Source organism: Hemiscyllium ocellatum, chromosome 1 (genome assembly GCF_020745735.1).
Source record: "Hemiscyllium ocellatum isolate sHemOce1 chromosome 1, sHemOce1.pat.X.cur, whole genome shotgun sequence".
Taxonomy (NCBI): domain Eukaryota; kingdom Metazoa; phylum Chordata; class Chondrichthyes; order Orectolobiformes; family Hemiscylliidae; genus Hemiscyllium; species Hemiscyllium ocellatum.
The window spans coordinates 149,679,331-149,692,538 of NC_083401.1; the positions used below are offsets into that span (position 1 = coordinate 149,679,331).

General features: G+C 43.8%; 1 protein-coding gene across 2 annotated transcripts in view; it reads left to right on the forward strand.

Annotated features, from left to right (window-relative positions):
• The window catches only part of klhl2 (kelch-like family member 2), a 144,418-nt gene that overhangs the window by 24,365 nt on the left and 106,845 nt on the right, over positions 1-13,208 (forward strand). For both annotated transcript variants that reach the window (XM_060832759.1, XM_060832769.1), the window contains exon 2: positions 10,286-10,411. In XM_060832759.1, coding sequence (XP_060688742.1) covers positions 10,286-10,411 — 126 coding nt within the window. The remainder of the gene's footprint in view (positions 1-10,285; positions 10,412-13,208) is intronic.

The following is a 13,208-nucleotide window of genomic DNA, read 5'->3' on the forward strand; positions in this document are numbered from 1 at the left end:
ACGCAATGGGAAGATCAGGGTCACTCTTATGAGCAGAGCAGAGGCATTCCACAAAGCAATTATGCGGTCTGGCTGATCTTGCTAGTTTTAAGGTGACTGCATTATTAACCGGGAAAACAGCTTCTGGTGAGCTAGGTTCGAATCCTGTCATGGCAGTTCGTGGAATTTGAATTCAATAAAAATTGGGAATTAATATTCTAATACCATAAAACCATTTGTCATTTGTCAGAAAAAACTCATCTGGTTCACTCATGCCATTTTTAGAGAAGGTAACTGCTGTCCTTACCTGGTTTAATCTAGAAATCCACTGCAATGTGGTTGACTCTTAACTGAGCATTTAGGGATGGGCAATAAATTCTGGCCGAGCCAGTGACACCCTCATCCCATGTATGAATTAAAAAATGTGCAAGATAAAAGCTACAAATGGTTTTATATGTTATGTTCAAATATGCAGTCCAGATGCTGTTTGATATTGTGTCCAAATGTCTCTGACCATGTAATAACTTGGTAATTCCCTCCTGTGATGGCTATTCTATAACTATCACCTGACTGGTGATGAGAAGTGTCTACTGCAATCATCATGGGATATTCTTTTGTGGTTTTCTCTTTCCTTTCCTTTCCCCCCCGCCCACCCCACCCTCAAAGTTCAACTTTACTTTTTGTTAAAGATGAGATGAGCTGTTCCTTATTAAATGAAAACAACAGTCTACATTATGCTGTGGTTTGAAGACATCAGACTCTGAACAGCAAGTGAGAGACAGTGACAGAACTAAAAGACAAATTATTTCTCAGCTAATCATGTGACAAGTTTGGCTGCAACCACTGTAGAATTTCGGTTTAACAAGTGTTCCTATTCTGCCAGCTGGGAAGTTGTATCACTTTGATATAACTGGAATTTCATGTCATCTGATTTTGACATCTAGTGACTTCACTCATTTTTTCAAAAAAAACTCTTGAAATGACTCCAAGCTGTAACTTTGAGATTCTGAATGTAGCTATTAAATTATTTGAATTTTGCTTGTGTGATGCTGTTGTTGTTGGAGGAAATAGGGTGCCTTCTAAGTTTTGTGACAAGCTGCATATCCAATGTTCCCTTCAACAATTGTGCACATATTGCTGTACAGGGACTGTTAAATCGACCGGCGAACTGTGCCGTAAGTAGTGTTGTTACTCCAAGTATTGCCAAACGTTAACTTTTTTTCACAAGTGTTCACAGTACCCCCAATTTACCTGACTTTCTGTCCAAAGTTGATAGAAAATACAGATCAGATTTCTGTATTAAAGAAGAATTATTGCTTGTTTATTATAAGTAATTAGACTATAGCCACGGTTAAGTAGATATAAACCATTAACGTGTAACACTACAATTTAAAACCTTAATCCCTTTACATTCTGCCCCCTTGTGTATATTCTGGGGAAAGTACATTTTGGCGGAGGTAGAAAAACTGAAAAGTCAGTTCCTGGTTCTGATGTCAGAATGATGATTCTTCAGCTGGCCAGACCTCGCGTTGCCCAGATGTTTTTCTGAGTGCTTCCCCTGAGTCATAGATTCATTCAACATGGAAACAGACCCTTTCTGTCCAAGTCATCCATACTGACCAAGTTTCCCAAACTGAACTAGTCACATGTGTGTGTGTGTGTGTGTGTGTGTGTGTGTGTGTGTGTGTGTGTGTGTGTGTGTGTGTGTGTGGCCAATATCTCTCTCAACCTTTCTCAATCTCTCTCTTTCCCATACTTGTCCAAATGTCTTCTAAATGTTGTAACTGTACCTGCAACTACCATTTCCTCTGGCAGTTCATTCCACATATGAATCATCTTGTGTGTGAAAAAGTTACCCCTCAGGTCCCTCTTAAATGTTTTTCCTCTCACATTAAAATTAATGTTGGGAGAAAGTGAGGACTGCAGATGCTGGAGATCAGAGTCAGAGTGTGTGGTGCTGGAAAAGCACAGCTGGTCAAGCAGCAACTGAGGAACAGGAGAACCGACATTAAAATTTAATGCACTTTTGTTTTGAATCCTAACACCCTAGGGAAAAGACCTTTTGCTATTCAGCTGATCTATGCAACTCATGATTTTAGAAACCTTTATAAGATCTCCCTTCACCCTCCTATGTTCCAGGGAATAAAGTTCCAGTTTATTCAGCCTCTCCCTATAATTCAAACTCTCTGTCCTGGTAACTTGTTAGTAAATCATTTCTGCACCCTTTCCAAATTAATGAGATCCTTCCTATAGCAGCACAAACAGAACTACCACACAATAATCCAAAAGTGGCCTCACCAACATCTTGTACAACTGCAACGTGATGTCTCAACTCTTATACTTAATGGTCTGAGTAATGAAGGCAAGTATGCCAAATGCTTTCTTTACCACTTCGTCTACCTGAGATGCAGCAATGAGCTTTGTTCCTGAATCTCTAATCTAGGACCTCAGGGCCCTACCATTAACTGTTAAGTTCTGCCCTTCTCTTTTACCAAAATGTGACACCATGTATTTATCGAAATGGAAATCCATTTGCCACTCCTTGGGCCGTTGGCCCAATTGATCAAATCCCTTTGTAATCTTAGGTAACCCTCTTCATGGTCCACTATACCACTAATTTTGGTGTCATCTGCAAACTTGCTAACCATGCTTCCTATATTCTCATAAAAATATATAATGACAAGCAACAGTGGACCTAGCACCAACCCCTGTAGAATACTGCTGGTAACAGACCTCCAGTCTGAAAAACAACCCTCCACCACCACCCTCTGTCTCCTACCGTCAAACCGATTTTGTATCCAATTGGCAAGTTCTCCAGAATCTCAAGTAATTGATCTTTACTAATCAGTCTACCTTATAGAACCTTGTCAAAGGCTTTAAAATCCATGTAAACAACACCGACCGCTCAGCCCTCACTTACCTTCTTGGTCACATCCTGAAAATAAAACTGAATCGTGTTAGTGAGACACTATTCCCCATGCACAAAGCTGTGCTGAATTATCCCTAATCAGACCTTGTCTCTCCAAATGTATGTAGATCCTATCTCTGGGTCCCCTCCAACAGCTTACCCACCACAGCCATCCGACGCACTGGTCTATAGTTCCCAGGCTTCTCTTTGCAGTCTTTCTTAAAGGCACAACATTAACCACTCTCCAATCTTCTGGCACCCTGATTCAGGATGGTGTGTTGCCTCCCTAGTACCAAAGTCAAGGATGCTGCAAATTGCCCAAAGGGAGAGTGAGCAGCTGGAAGTCATTGTACACATTGATACAAATGACATAGGGAAAGGGATGAGGTTTTGCAGAGAATATAGGAAGTTAGGTAGGTGGTTTAAAAGCAGGACCTCAAGGGTAGTAATTTCTGGATTACTTTCCGTGTCATCTGCTAGTCAAGGTAGAAACAGGAAAATAGGACAGATAAATGAGTGGCTGAGGGGATGTTGCAGGAGGCAAAGATTTAGATTTTTGGATCATTGGGATCTCTTCTAAGCAGAAGAGAGCTGTTCAAAAGTGGTGGGTTTACTGGTTTGTGAAGAAGTGAGGAGTGGCTGTTTCACTTGAAACATATCTCTGATTTATCAATTCAAACGTCCTATCTTGCAGCGACTGCAGTTCCTAGTGGATCAGTTCACTTCAAGTTTAAACTGAGTTTTGACTGGGAGAACAGGTAGTTTCTGGGATGGGAGAAAGTTGGGCACTTGCTTTCACTCCCACACCTTGTGTCCATCCCTCTCCCTCTCCCTCATTCCCCTGGCCCTGCCCCACAACTTGCTTCTACTTACTTCTGAAAATCCACAAATGAGACTGCCTGGGACAGAGTGTGGTGGTAGAGGGTTGTTTGGACTGTTCCACAGAGATTGGTGCTGGTTCCACTGTTGCTTGTTGTTGTGTATTTTTATGAGAATATGGGAAGCGTGGTTAGCAAGTTTGCATTCTTTAAGCCTGCACCTGCCCTAGAGAACTCATCTTTTCCTACCTTGACTATTCTTTTCTCCTCTGGTCCGGTCCCTGCCCATGCACATCCACGATTGTTCTGACACTTTATGCCAGTTTTGGAATTTCAGTTAACCGGGCTGCAGCCGCCTTTTTTACCACAGATATGCAAAATCCTTTTGCACGTCCATTCTCCTAACAGGATGGTCTCGGGGATTTTCCTGTCTTCCTGAACCGTCCCCATCCACCGTCACACTTCTCCACTTGGCTAAGCTTGTCCTCTCCCTCAACAACTTCTTCTCTTTTAACTCTACTCATTTTCTTCAGAGCAGTGGGGTGGGTATGGGAACTTGTTGGGGCCCCAGTTAAACAAATCTCTTTGTGGGGTATGTGAAACTTGCCTTGTTCTGATCATATTCTGGCCGCTACCCACCACTTTCTCCGATATAATAATGATATCATTGGTGTACTACCTTCCCATCTGGAATTGGAAATGTTCATTGATTTCGCTTTCAGTCTCCACCCCCTTACCTTCACCTGGTCTAATCTACTGCATTTGCTGCTCACAGTGTGGTCACTGCGACATTGGGGAAACAAAACATAGACTGGGTGACCACTTCACAGAACATCTACATTCTGCCTGATTTTTTTTTTTAAAAAAAGACCCTGAGCTTCCAGTGGCCTGCCTCTTTAACACATCACCCTGTTCCCTGGCCAACATTTCTGTCTCCAACTTCTTGCAGTGTTCTATCGAAGCTCCGCGCAAGCTGGAAGAACAACACCTCATTTTCTGGTCGGGGACACTGCAGCCCTCCAGACTCAATATTGAGTTCAATAATTTAGAGCCCATGTCCTAGTTCCCTACCCTACACTGCAGGCCTTGTTATCACATTGTCTGCCATTACACACTACCTATTATTGGTCACTAACCGTCTCCACTAACAGCTATTCACCCTCCTAGCCAAATCATTATCCACTCCTTTATCTGTCCAACTGTTTTTCTCTCTCTCTCTCTGGGCTCTAAGCCCACCTATTGTTTACTCCATGCTCCCTCCTCCAACTCTGTCTTTGCACATAAACCAACATTTTCCTCGCTACCATCAGTTCTGAGGAAGGGTCACTGGACTCAAAATGTTAACTCTGATTTCTTTTCACAGATGCTGCCAGAGCTTTTCTTGCAACTTCTGTTTTTGTTTCTGATTTAGAGCATCTGCAGTTCTTTAGATTTTTATTGAGTTCCTTCACTGAGGTTTGGGGATAAAATGCTTGAATATTTATTTCTGTTGTTTGTAATAAGACCATTTCAACTAGTTCTTGTAAGGTACAATGCATAAATGTACAGCACAGAAACAGACACTTTGCCCAATATGTCTATGCTGACCAACTACGCCCTTGGACCTCAGCAGAGGCCTCACCGTCATTCCCCTACGCCCTCGGACCTCAGCAGAGGCCTCACCTTCATTCCCCTACGCCCTCGGATCAATGAGTTCAACACGCGGCGAGATATTGAACAATTCTTCCGCCACCTTCGCCTCCGTGCCTACTTTTACAACCAAGACTCCCGCCCACCCTCTGACGACCCCTTCTCCCGACTCCAACACACCCCATCCACCTGGACACCCCGTGCTGGCCTCTTACCCGCCCTCGACCTATTTATAGCCAACTGCCGCCGCGACATTAACTGACTCGACCTGTCCACCCCTCTCCCCCACTCCAACCTCTCACCCTCCGAACGTGTAGCCCTCCACTCCCTCCGCTCCAATCCCAACCTCACCATCAAACCGGCAGACAAGGGAGGCGCGGTAGTAGTTTGGCGCACCGACCTTTATGCCGCTGAGGCCAAACGCCAGCTCGCAGACGCCTCCTCTTATCGCCCCCTTGACCATGACTCCACCTCCCACCACCAAACCATCATCTCCCAGACCATCCATAACCTCATCACCTCAGGGGATCTCCCATTTACCGCCTCCAACCTCAGTCCCACAACCCCGCTCCGCCCGCTTCTACCTCCTGCCCAAAATCCACAAACCTGACTGCCTCGGCCGACCCATTGTCTCAGCCTGCTCCTGCCCCACCGAACTCATCTCCGCGTACCTCGACACGGTTCTGTCCCCTTTAGTTCCAGAACTCCCCACCTACGTTCGGGACACCACCCACGCCCTCCATCTCCTCCATGATTTTCGCTTCCCCGGTCCCCAACGCCTTATCTTCACGATGGACATCCGGTCCCTGTACACCTCCATCCCCCATCACGAAGGACTCAAAGCCCTCCGCTTCTTCCTTTCCCGCCGCACCAACCAGTACCCTTCCACCGACACCCTCCTTCGACTGACTGAACTGGTCCTCACCCTGAATAACTTCTCTTTTCAATCCTCCCACTTCCCCCAAACTAAAGGAGTTGCCATGGGCACCCGCATGGGCCCCAGCTATGCCTGTCTCTTCGTAGGATATGTGGAACAGTCCATCTTCCGCAGCTACACTGGCACCACCCCTCACCTTTTCCTCCGCTACATCGATGACTGTATCGGCGCTGCCTCGTGCTCCCACGAGGAGGTTGAACAGTTCATCAACTTTACCAACACCTTCCACCCCGACCTCAAATTCACCTGGACTGTCTCAGACTCCTCCCTCCCCTTCCTAGACCTTTCCATTTCTATCTTGGGCGACCGACTCAACACAGAGACGTCTACTATAAACCGACTGACTCCCACAGCTACCTGGACTACACTTCCTCCCACCCTGCCCCCTGTAAAAACGCCATCCCATATTCCCAATTCCTTCGTCTCCGCCGCATCTGCTCCCAGGAGGACCAGTTCCAATACCGTACAGCCCAGATGGCCTCCTCCTTCAAGGACCGCAGATTCCCCCCAGACGTGATCGTCGATGCCCTCCACCGCATCTCTTGCACTTCCCGCTCCTCCAACTGCCACCAAGACAGAACCCCACTGGTTCTCACCTACCACCCCACCACCTTCCGTATACAGCGTAACATCCGCCGTCATTTCCGCCACCTCCAAACAGACCCCACCACCAGGGATATATTTCCCTCCCCTCCCCTATCAGCGTTCCGCAAAGACCACTCCCTTCGTGACTCCCTCGTCAGGTCCACACCCCCCACCAACCCAACCTCCACTCCCGGCACCTTCCCCTGCAACCGCAGGAAATGTAAAACTTGCGCCCACACCTCCTCCCTTACTTCTCTCCAAGGCCCCAAGGGATCCTTGCATATCCGCCACAAATTCACCTGCACCTCCACACACATCATCTATTGCATCCGCTGCACCCGATGTAGCCTCCTCTATATTGGGGAGACGGGCTGCCTACTTGCGGAACGCTTCAGGGAACACCTCTGGGACGCCCGGACTAACCAACCCAACCATCCCGTGGCTCAACACTTTAACTCTCCCTCCCACTCCACCGAGGACATGCAGGTCCTTGGACTCCTCCATCGGCAGAACATAACAACACGATGGTTGGAGGAAGAGCGCCTCATCTTCCGCCTGGGAACCCTCCAACCACAAGGAATGAACACAGATTTCTCCAGTTTCCTCATTTCCCCTCCCCCCCACCTTGTCTCAGTCGGTTCCCTTGAACTCAGCACCGCCCTCCTAACCTGCAATCTTCTTCCTGACCTCTCCGCCCCCACCCCACTCCGGCCTATCACCCTCACCTTGACCTCCTTCCACCTATCACATCTCCATCGCCCCTCCCCCCAAGTCCCTCCTCCCTACACTCTCCTCATTCCTGATGAAGGGCTCTGGCCCGAAACGTCGAATTTCCTGTTCCTTGGATGCTGCCTAACCTGCTGTGCTTTAACCAGCAACACATTTTCAGCTCTGATCTCCAGCATCTGCAGACCTCACTTTTTACCTGACCAACAAAACTCCAAATCTCACTAATGTCATTTATCTGCACTTGGTACACAGCCTACTATGCCTGGCATTTTAAGTGTACCTTCTAGATGCTACTTAGTGTTTAGTAGTTTTTCCTTATGTTTTTGCATGTGATAAACTTTTATGTTACTTTATTAAAAGCACATTAGCAGACTTTTGCAATGTATTTAAGGTCAATGAAAATATTCATAAAAGTTAAACCAGGTTGCGCTGTCTGATCTGACTTGTATTGGGATCAGCAGGGTTATAATAATCCTCAACATATTTAAAATGTGAAATCTTCTGCTGGGTTTGAGGGTTTGCTGACTCAGCTACTGCTGCAGTACAAACTTTTCATTGTAACATTTGCACTTCGTCCTTTCACATGCAAGTATATTATAGTGACCGGTCATAGAGTCATGGAGATGTACAGCACGGAAATAGACCTGTCGATCCAATTTGTCCATGCTGACCAGATATCCCAACCCAATCTAGTCATTCAATCTAATTCATTCTTGGATGCAATGTCCTGTTTAAATCACTAACATCGGTAACTTCATAGTATCGTTAATTCGGTATATGCCAGGTACTAAGAATGTTAAAGCCTTAAATTAAGTTATTGAAAGTCGGTCCTTGGATGAAGTTGCCCAATTTGTTTCCATTCCGGGTAGGGTAATCCAAACTGTTAAATTTCTGGATGAGGAGGGATAAACTGATTTCCTTCATTATTACTTCTCCTTACTTTATTACTACCATCACTGTTGGTTGGTTGCAGTATGGTTAAAAAGGATCCCTTCCCTTGTGGATACCCCTCTCCCATATCCAAAATAACTTGTGTTTTCAAAGGAGGCAATTTGACTAGGCTTACTTGAGTTAATGAACAATGAACTTTGACTAATTACTTAACACTAAATAAGAATTGGTAACATAGTACGCACACTTGAAGTTTAGAAATAAAGTTGAACCCAAAATGATAAAATGTTCTCTTAAAAAAAACATGTGGAGTCATTGAATCATACAGCACGGAAACAAACCCTGTGGTCCAAACAGTCCACATCAAACGTGATTCCAAACTAATTTAGTCCCACCTGCCTGCTCCTGGCCTATATCCTTCCAAACCTTTTCTATTCATTAGCTTAGATTTCCTTACAGTGTGGAAACAGGCCCTTCGGCCCAACAAGTCCACACTGACCCTCCGAAGAGTAACCCGCCCAGTCCCATATCACTATCACTAGCAATTTAGCATGACCAATTCACTTGCACATCTTTGTGACTGTGGGAGGAAACCGGAGTACCCGGGGGAAACCCATGCAGACACTGGGAGAATGTGCAAACTCCACACACTGTCACCTGAGGCCAGCATCGAACCTGGTGCTGTGAGGCAGCAGTGCTAACCACTGAGCCATCGTGCCGCCCCATGTGTTCCTCCAAATGTCTTTTAAACTTTGGATAAGCTCTAAATTATTTGTGAATCATTGAAGGTAGTTGAACATTGTGGCCGTTGCAGTGTACCCTGTAGCATCAACATTGAACATTTGACATTTGAGATTCTTTGTTTTGTAGGTTGATTGAAGTTTCTTTATCCTAATTTTTTTTTAAAGATGACTTGTAGAACTCTGTGAAGGACGGTCTCCCTTTTGTTGTCCTGTGAGCTAGCTGACTTTTACGCTGAGTGAGCAATGCTCTTTAATTGCCATACAGGGGTGACAAGGTAATATTCTTTAACTGTGACCTTCACAGTCTGCTACACAGGGTATTCAGTCCCACTGATCCATTCCTGTAAAATTGCAACTGGCTTTTTAACCCCTCTCTTTTTGTGTATTCTTTAAAATGAACAAATGAAAGAAATGTGTCTGCGGTTTCTGTTGTAATCTGCAGAGGATGGCTTGCTATTGAGCAGTGGTTTGTCAGCTCCTAATTATGTTTTTGAGCTTGCAATCACAGTCCAGCCTGTTTGAATTTTTGTTGACACCTTTTATGCTTTGCATCCCCATTAGTCCCATAAAGAATTTTTAATAGCTCACTTATGAATTTATACTTGTTGTCACTCTATCTCTGTAGCTGTCCTCCTCTTTTTAAAAGAAACACTTTTTGGAATCGTGGGCTAAAAGTGTCAACAGTTCTTTAGGGTTCTGACTGTTTATCATGATACAAACAATTTCTAGTGACATTGGATAATGTTAATTTGGTCAGACTGTGGCTGTAATTTTGGTGAAATTATATTTTTAGTGGCCTTTGTAAAGTTAACGCCAGATATTTGGTTATGCTGGTTTACTTTGGTATAATAATTTCTTAGACTTTTTAAAAATATATTTTAAATAATTTTTCATTACAAATTAAACTCAGCTGGACCACAGTTGCCTGATATAAATGCATATGATTCCAATTTAACTGCTTGACCACCAATTGTTGGCTGATTTTATAGGGATTAAGGCGAATTGAAATAACTCGATCTGTTACAACCTCTCCTGATCGATATTTAATTCTAATTTTTGTTTACAGGTGCACAAAATTATGCCAACATAAACACCATGATCTAAAGGATGATGTTTCTGAGAAACAATGTCCAGTGACTATGAATCCTCGCCACATGAAAAATGCTTTTAAAGTTATGAATGAACTGAGAAGGTAGGTCTCTGTATGTCCATTTTAGCATCACTGGGTTTGCAGCAAACGTTTTAACAACTAACAAAGTCAAAATCACATGGTGCTCTAGTAGCACCTCTACCTGTGGACCAGAATCTCTAGGGTTCAAGCCTACTTTCACCTAACCATGAAGGTTGTGTTAGTAACAAGGCCAAATAGGCTGATTATCTGCCTATAAATCATTCCATTATGTGTATTAGCGTGCAATAAGAATAGATTAATTTTCTGGTCAAACTGATAGCAGAAGAGCATGCCAACCATAGAAAGGACTAATCCAGTAAAGGCCCATGGTTGCCAGTGTCCTCTTGGGGCATACTACCCGAAGAGAATGAGAGAGAGAACAGCAAAGTCATTGCAGTTTTTTGAAAAAACGTTTCTCACTAAAGATCATCTGCCACTATTTTAACAACCCATTGCTAGGTGCACAATAGCAGACCCAGACATGTCTATTTTCAGTTGCCTGTTCTCTTGTTGCTGCCTTGCAGCTCCACCATGACAAGTCAGTGACGGTTAGGAACTGACCTAGGGAATTGAGGGTCTTTATGTGCCATTTTGTGGTGATATTTGGCATCCTAGCAGTGGCCAAGTAAATAATATTACTCCGTAATACGATTTTCCTTTTTTTTGCTACAGATTAGGAATTGGGTTTCAATTTATTTTTAATTTGTACTGGTTTGCAGAACTTGGATTCACCTTCCTACTGGCCTAATTAATAATTGTCATAACTTTTAAAGCACAGAACAAGCTATTCAGCCCCCAAAAAAATCTAAGCAGTGGTTATGCTGCACATAAGCCTTCTTTTGCCGTTTTTCATCTATCACCATCAACATCATCTTTTTTTCTTTTCTCACATACTTAACAAGCTTTACTTTCAAACTCTATGCTGATTGGTTATATTGCATGATGAAATGTGGATCTTGAGTTCTGTGTTCCTGCTATTCTGGTAGAATCTTTAAATTTTGATAGCACAGAAGGAACAAAAACAGCAAAAATGCTGGAAAAAAACTCAGCAGCTCCTGCAGCATTTGTGGAGAGAAAGCAGAGTTAAATGTTTTGGGCCAGTATTCTGAAAAAGGGACATTGGACCCGCAATGTTAACTTTGCTTTCTTGACAGAAATGTTGCCAGACTTGCTAAGGTTTTTTTTCTGTTCTTGCTTCTGATTTCCAGCTTCCATTGTTCTTTGGCTTTTTGCACAGCACAGAAGGTCATTCATCTCATTGCGTCTGCGTCTGTGCCAGCTCTCTGCAAAAACAACTAAGTAAATCTTACTTCCCAGTAGCTCTGCAATTTTTTCTTTGTCTCCAAGTGTTTATCTGAAAAAGAACATTTTCCTGAATTTTCTATTGGCGATAGTAATCAACAGTTTTATTAGTTCTGGCCTTATCCATAGGTGAAAACACCTATCTAGTCTATCAAGCCCAATTGTAATACAGTATAGGGTTTTTTTTATAGACACCCTACAGTTTGGAAACAGGTCACGCTGACCCTCCAAAGCGTATCCCACCCAAACCTATTCCCTTTTACTCTACATTTACCCCTGACTAATGCACCTAACCTATATGCCCCTGAACACTATTTAGCATGGCCAGTTCACCTAATCTGCCCAACTTTGGATTGTGGGAGGAAACAGGAGCACCCGGAGGAAACCCACGCAGACAAAGGGAGTATGTGCAAACTCCACACAGACCGTTGTCTGAGGTGGGTATCGAACCCTGGCGTTGTGAGGCAGCAGTGCTAACCACTGTGCCTCTGTGCCAGCCCCATTCCTTTTTCTTGTGTTGCTTTTGCTGCTTTTTAAAATTACTTTACATTTGGGCCCTCTTATTCTTGATCCTTTCCTTTCATATGTGGGAAGAGTTTCTTCCTATTAACTCTGTTCAGACCCTCCTCCTGATTTTGGATACCATTATCAAATCATTGCTCAGCTTTCCCTTTAGGGAAACTATCTCAATTTCTCCAATCTACCCTCCTAACTGAAGCCCCTTAGGCCTGGAATTAACCTTGTGAATTTTTGATGCAATCTCTCTAATGCCTTCACACTTTTCATAACTTGCATCTGGAACTGCACAATATTGCAAACCATTTTATCAATTGCAGACCTGTTTTGGAAATGTATGAATCCTCTTCCTGTATTTTGTTGTGGTCCTACTCTGCATTAATTATAAGCCCCAACCTGTGTCATTTGAAAATCTTGAATCTTTTGTATTCATTCATGGAACAAGGATGTTGCTGCCAAAACGAACATATGTTGCCCTTCAGGAGGATGTGGTGAGCAAGCTTATTGAACTGTTTAATGGAGGTATTCCTAGGTGGTGTTGAGCTCTGAGTGTTATTGCAATTACACTTATCCAGGCAGATGGAGAGTATTCCATCATAGTTCCTTTTAGATCATGGACAGACTGTAGGAAGTCAGAAGGAGTGACTCGCCGAAGTTGGTCCCTCATCTGTTCTCAACAGCCCCAGTATTTATACGGCTGGTTGCTGGTGATAGACACAACATGGGCTCTGTTTCACAGTGTCGATGATGGGTAGTTAATTTATGATCCTTTTGAATGTCTAGGTGGAGGTGATCTTTATTAGGTGATCTTTACCTCGCACTTATGTTGCGTGAATGTCACTTGCCACTTAGCAGCCCAAGCCTGAATATTGTCCAGGTCTAGCTGTATGTGGGTTTGGACTGATTATTTGCTAATCATACTGAAGACTGCAATTGTCAATGAATTTCACATTCCTTCCTTTAATATGAAGAGAAAGTCATTGATGAAATAGCCAAAGAT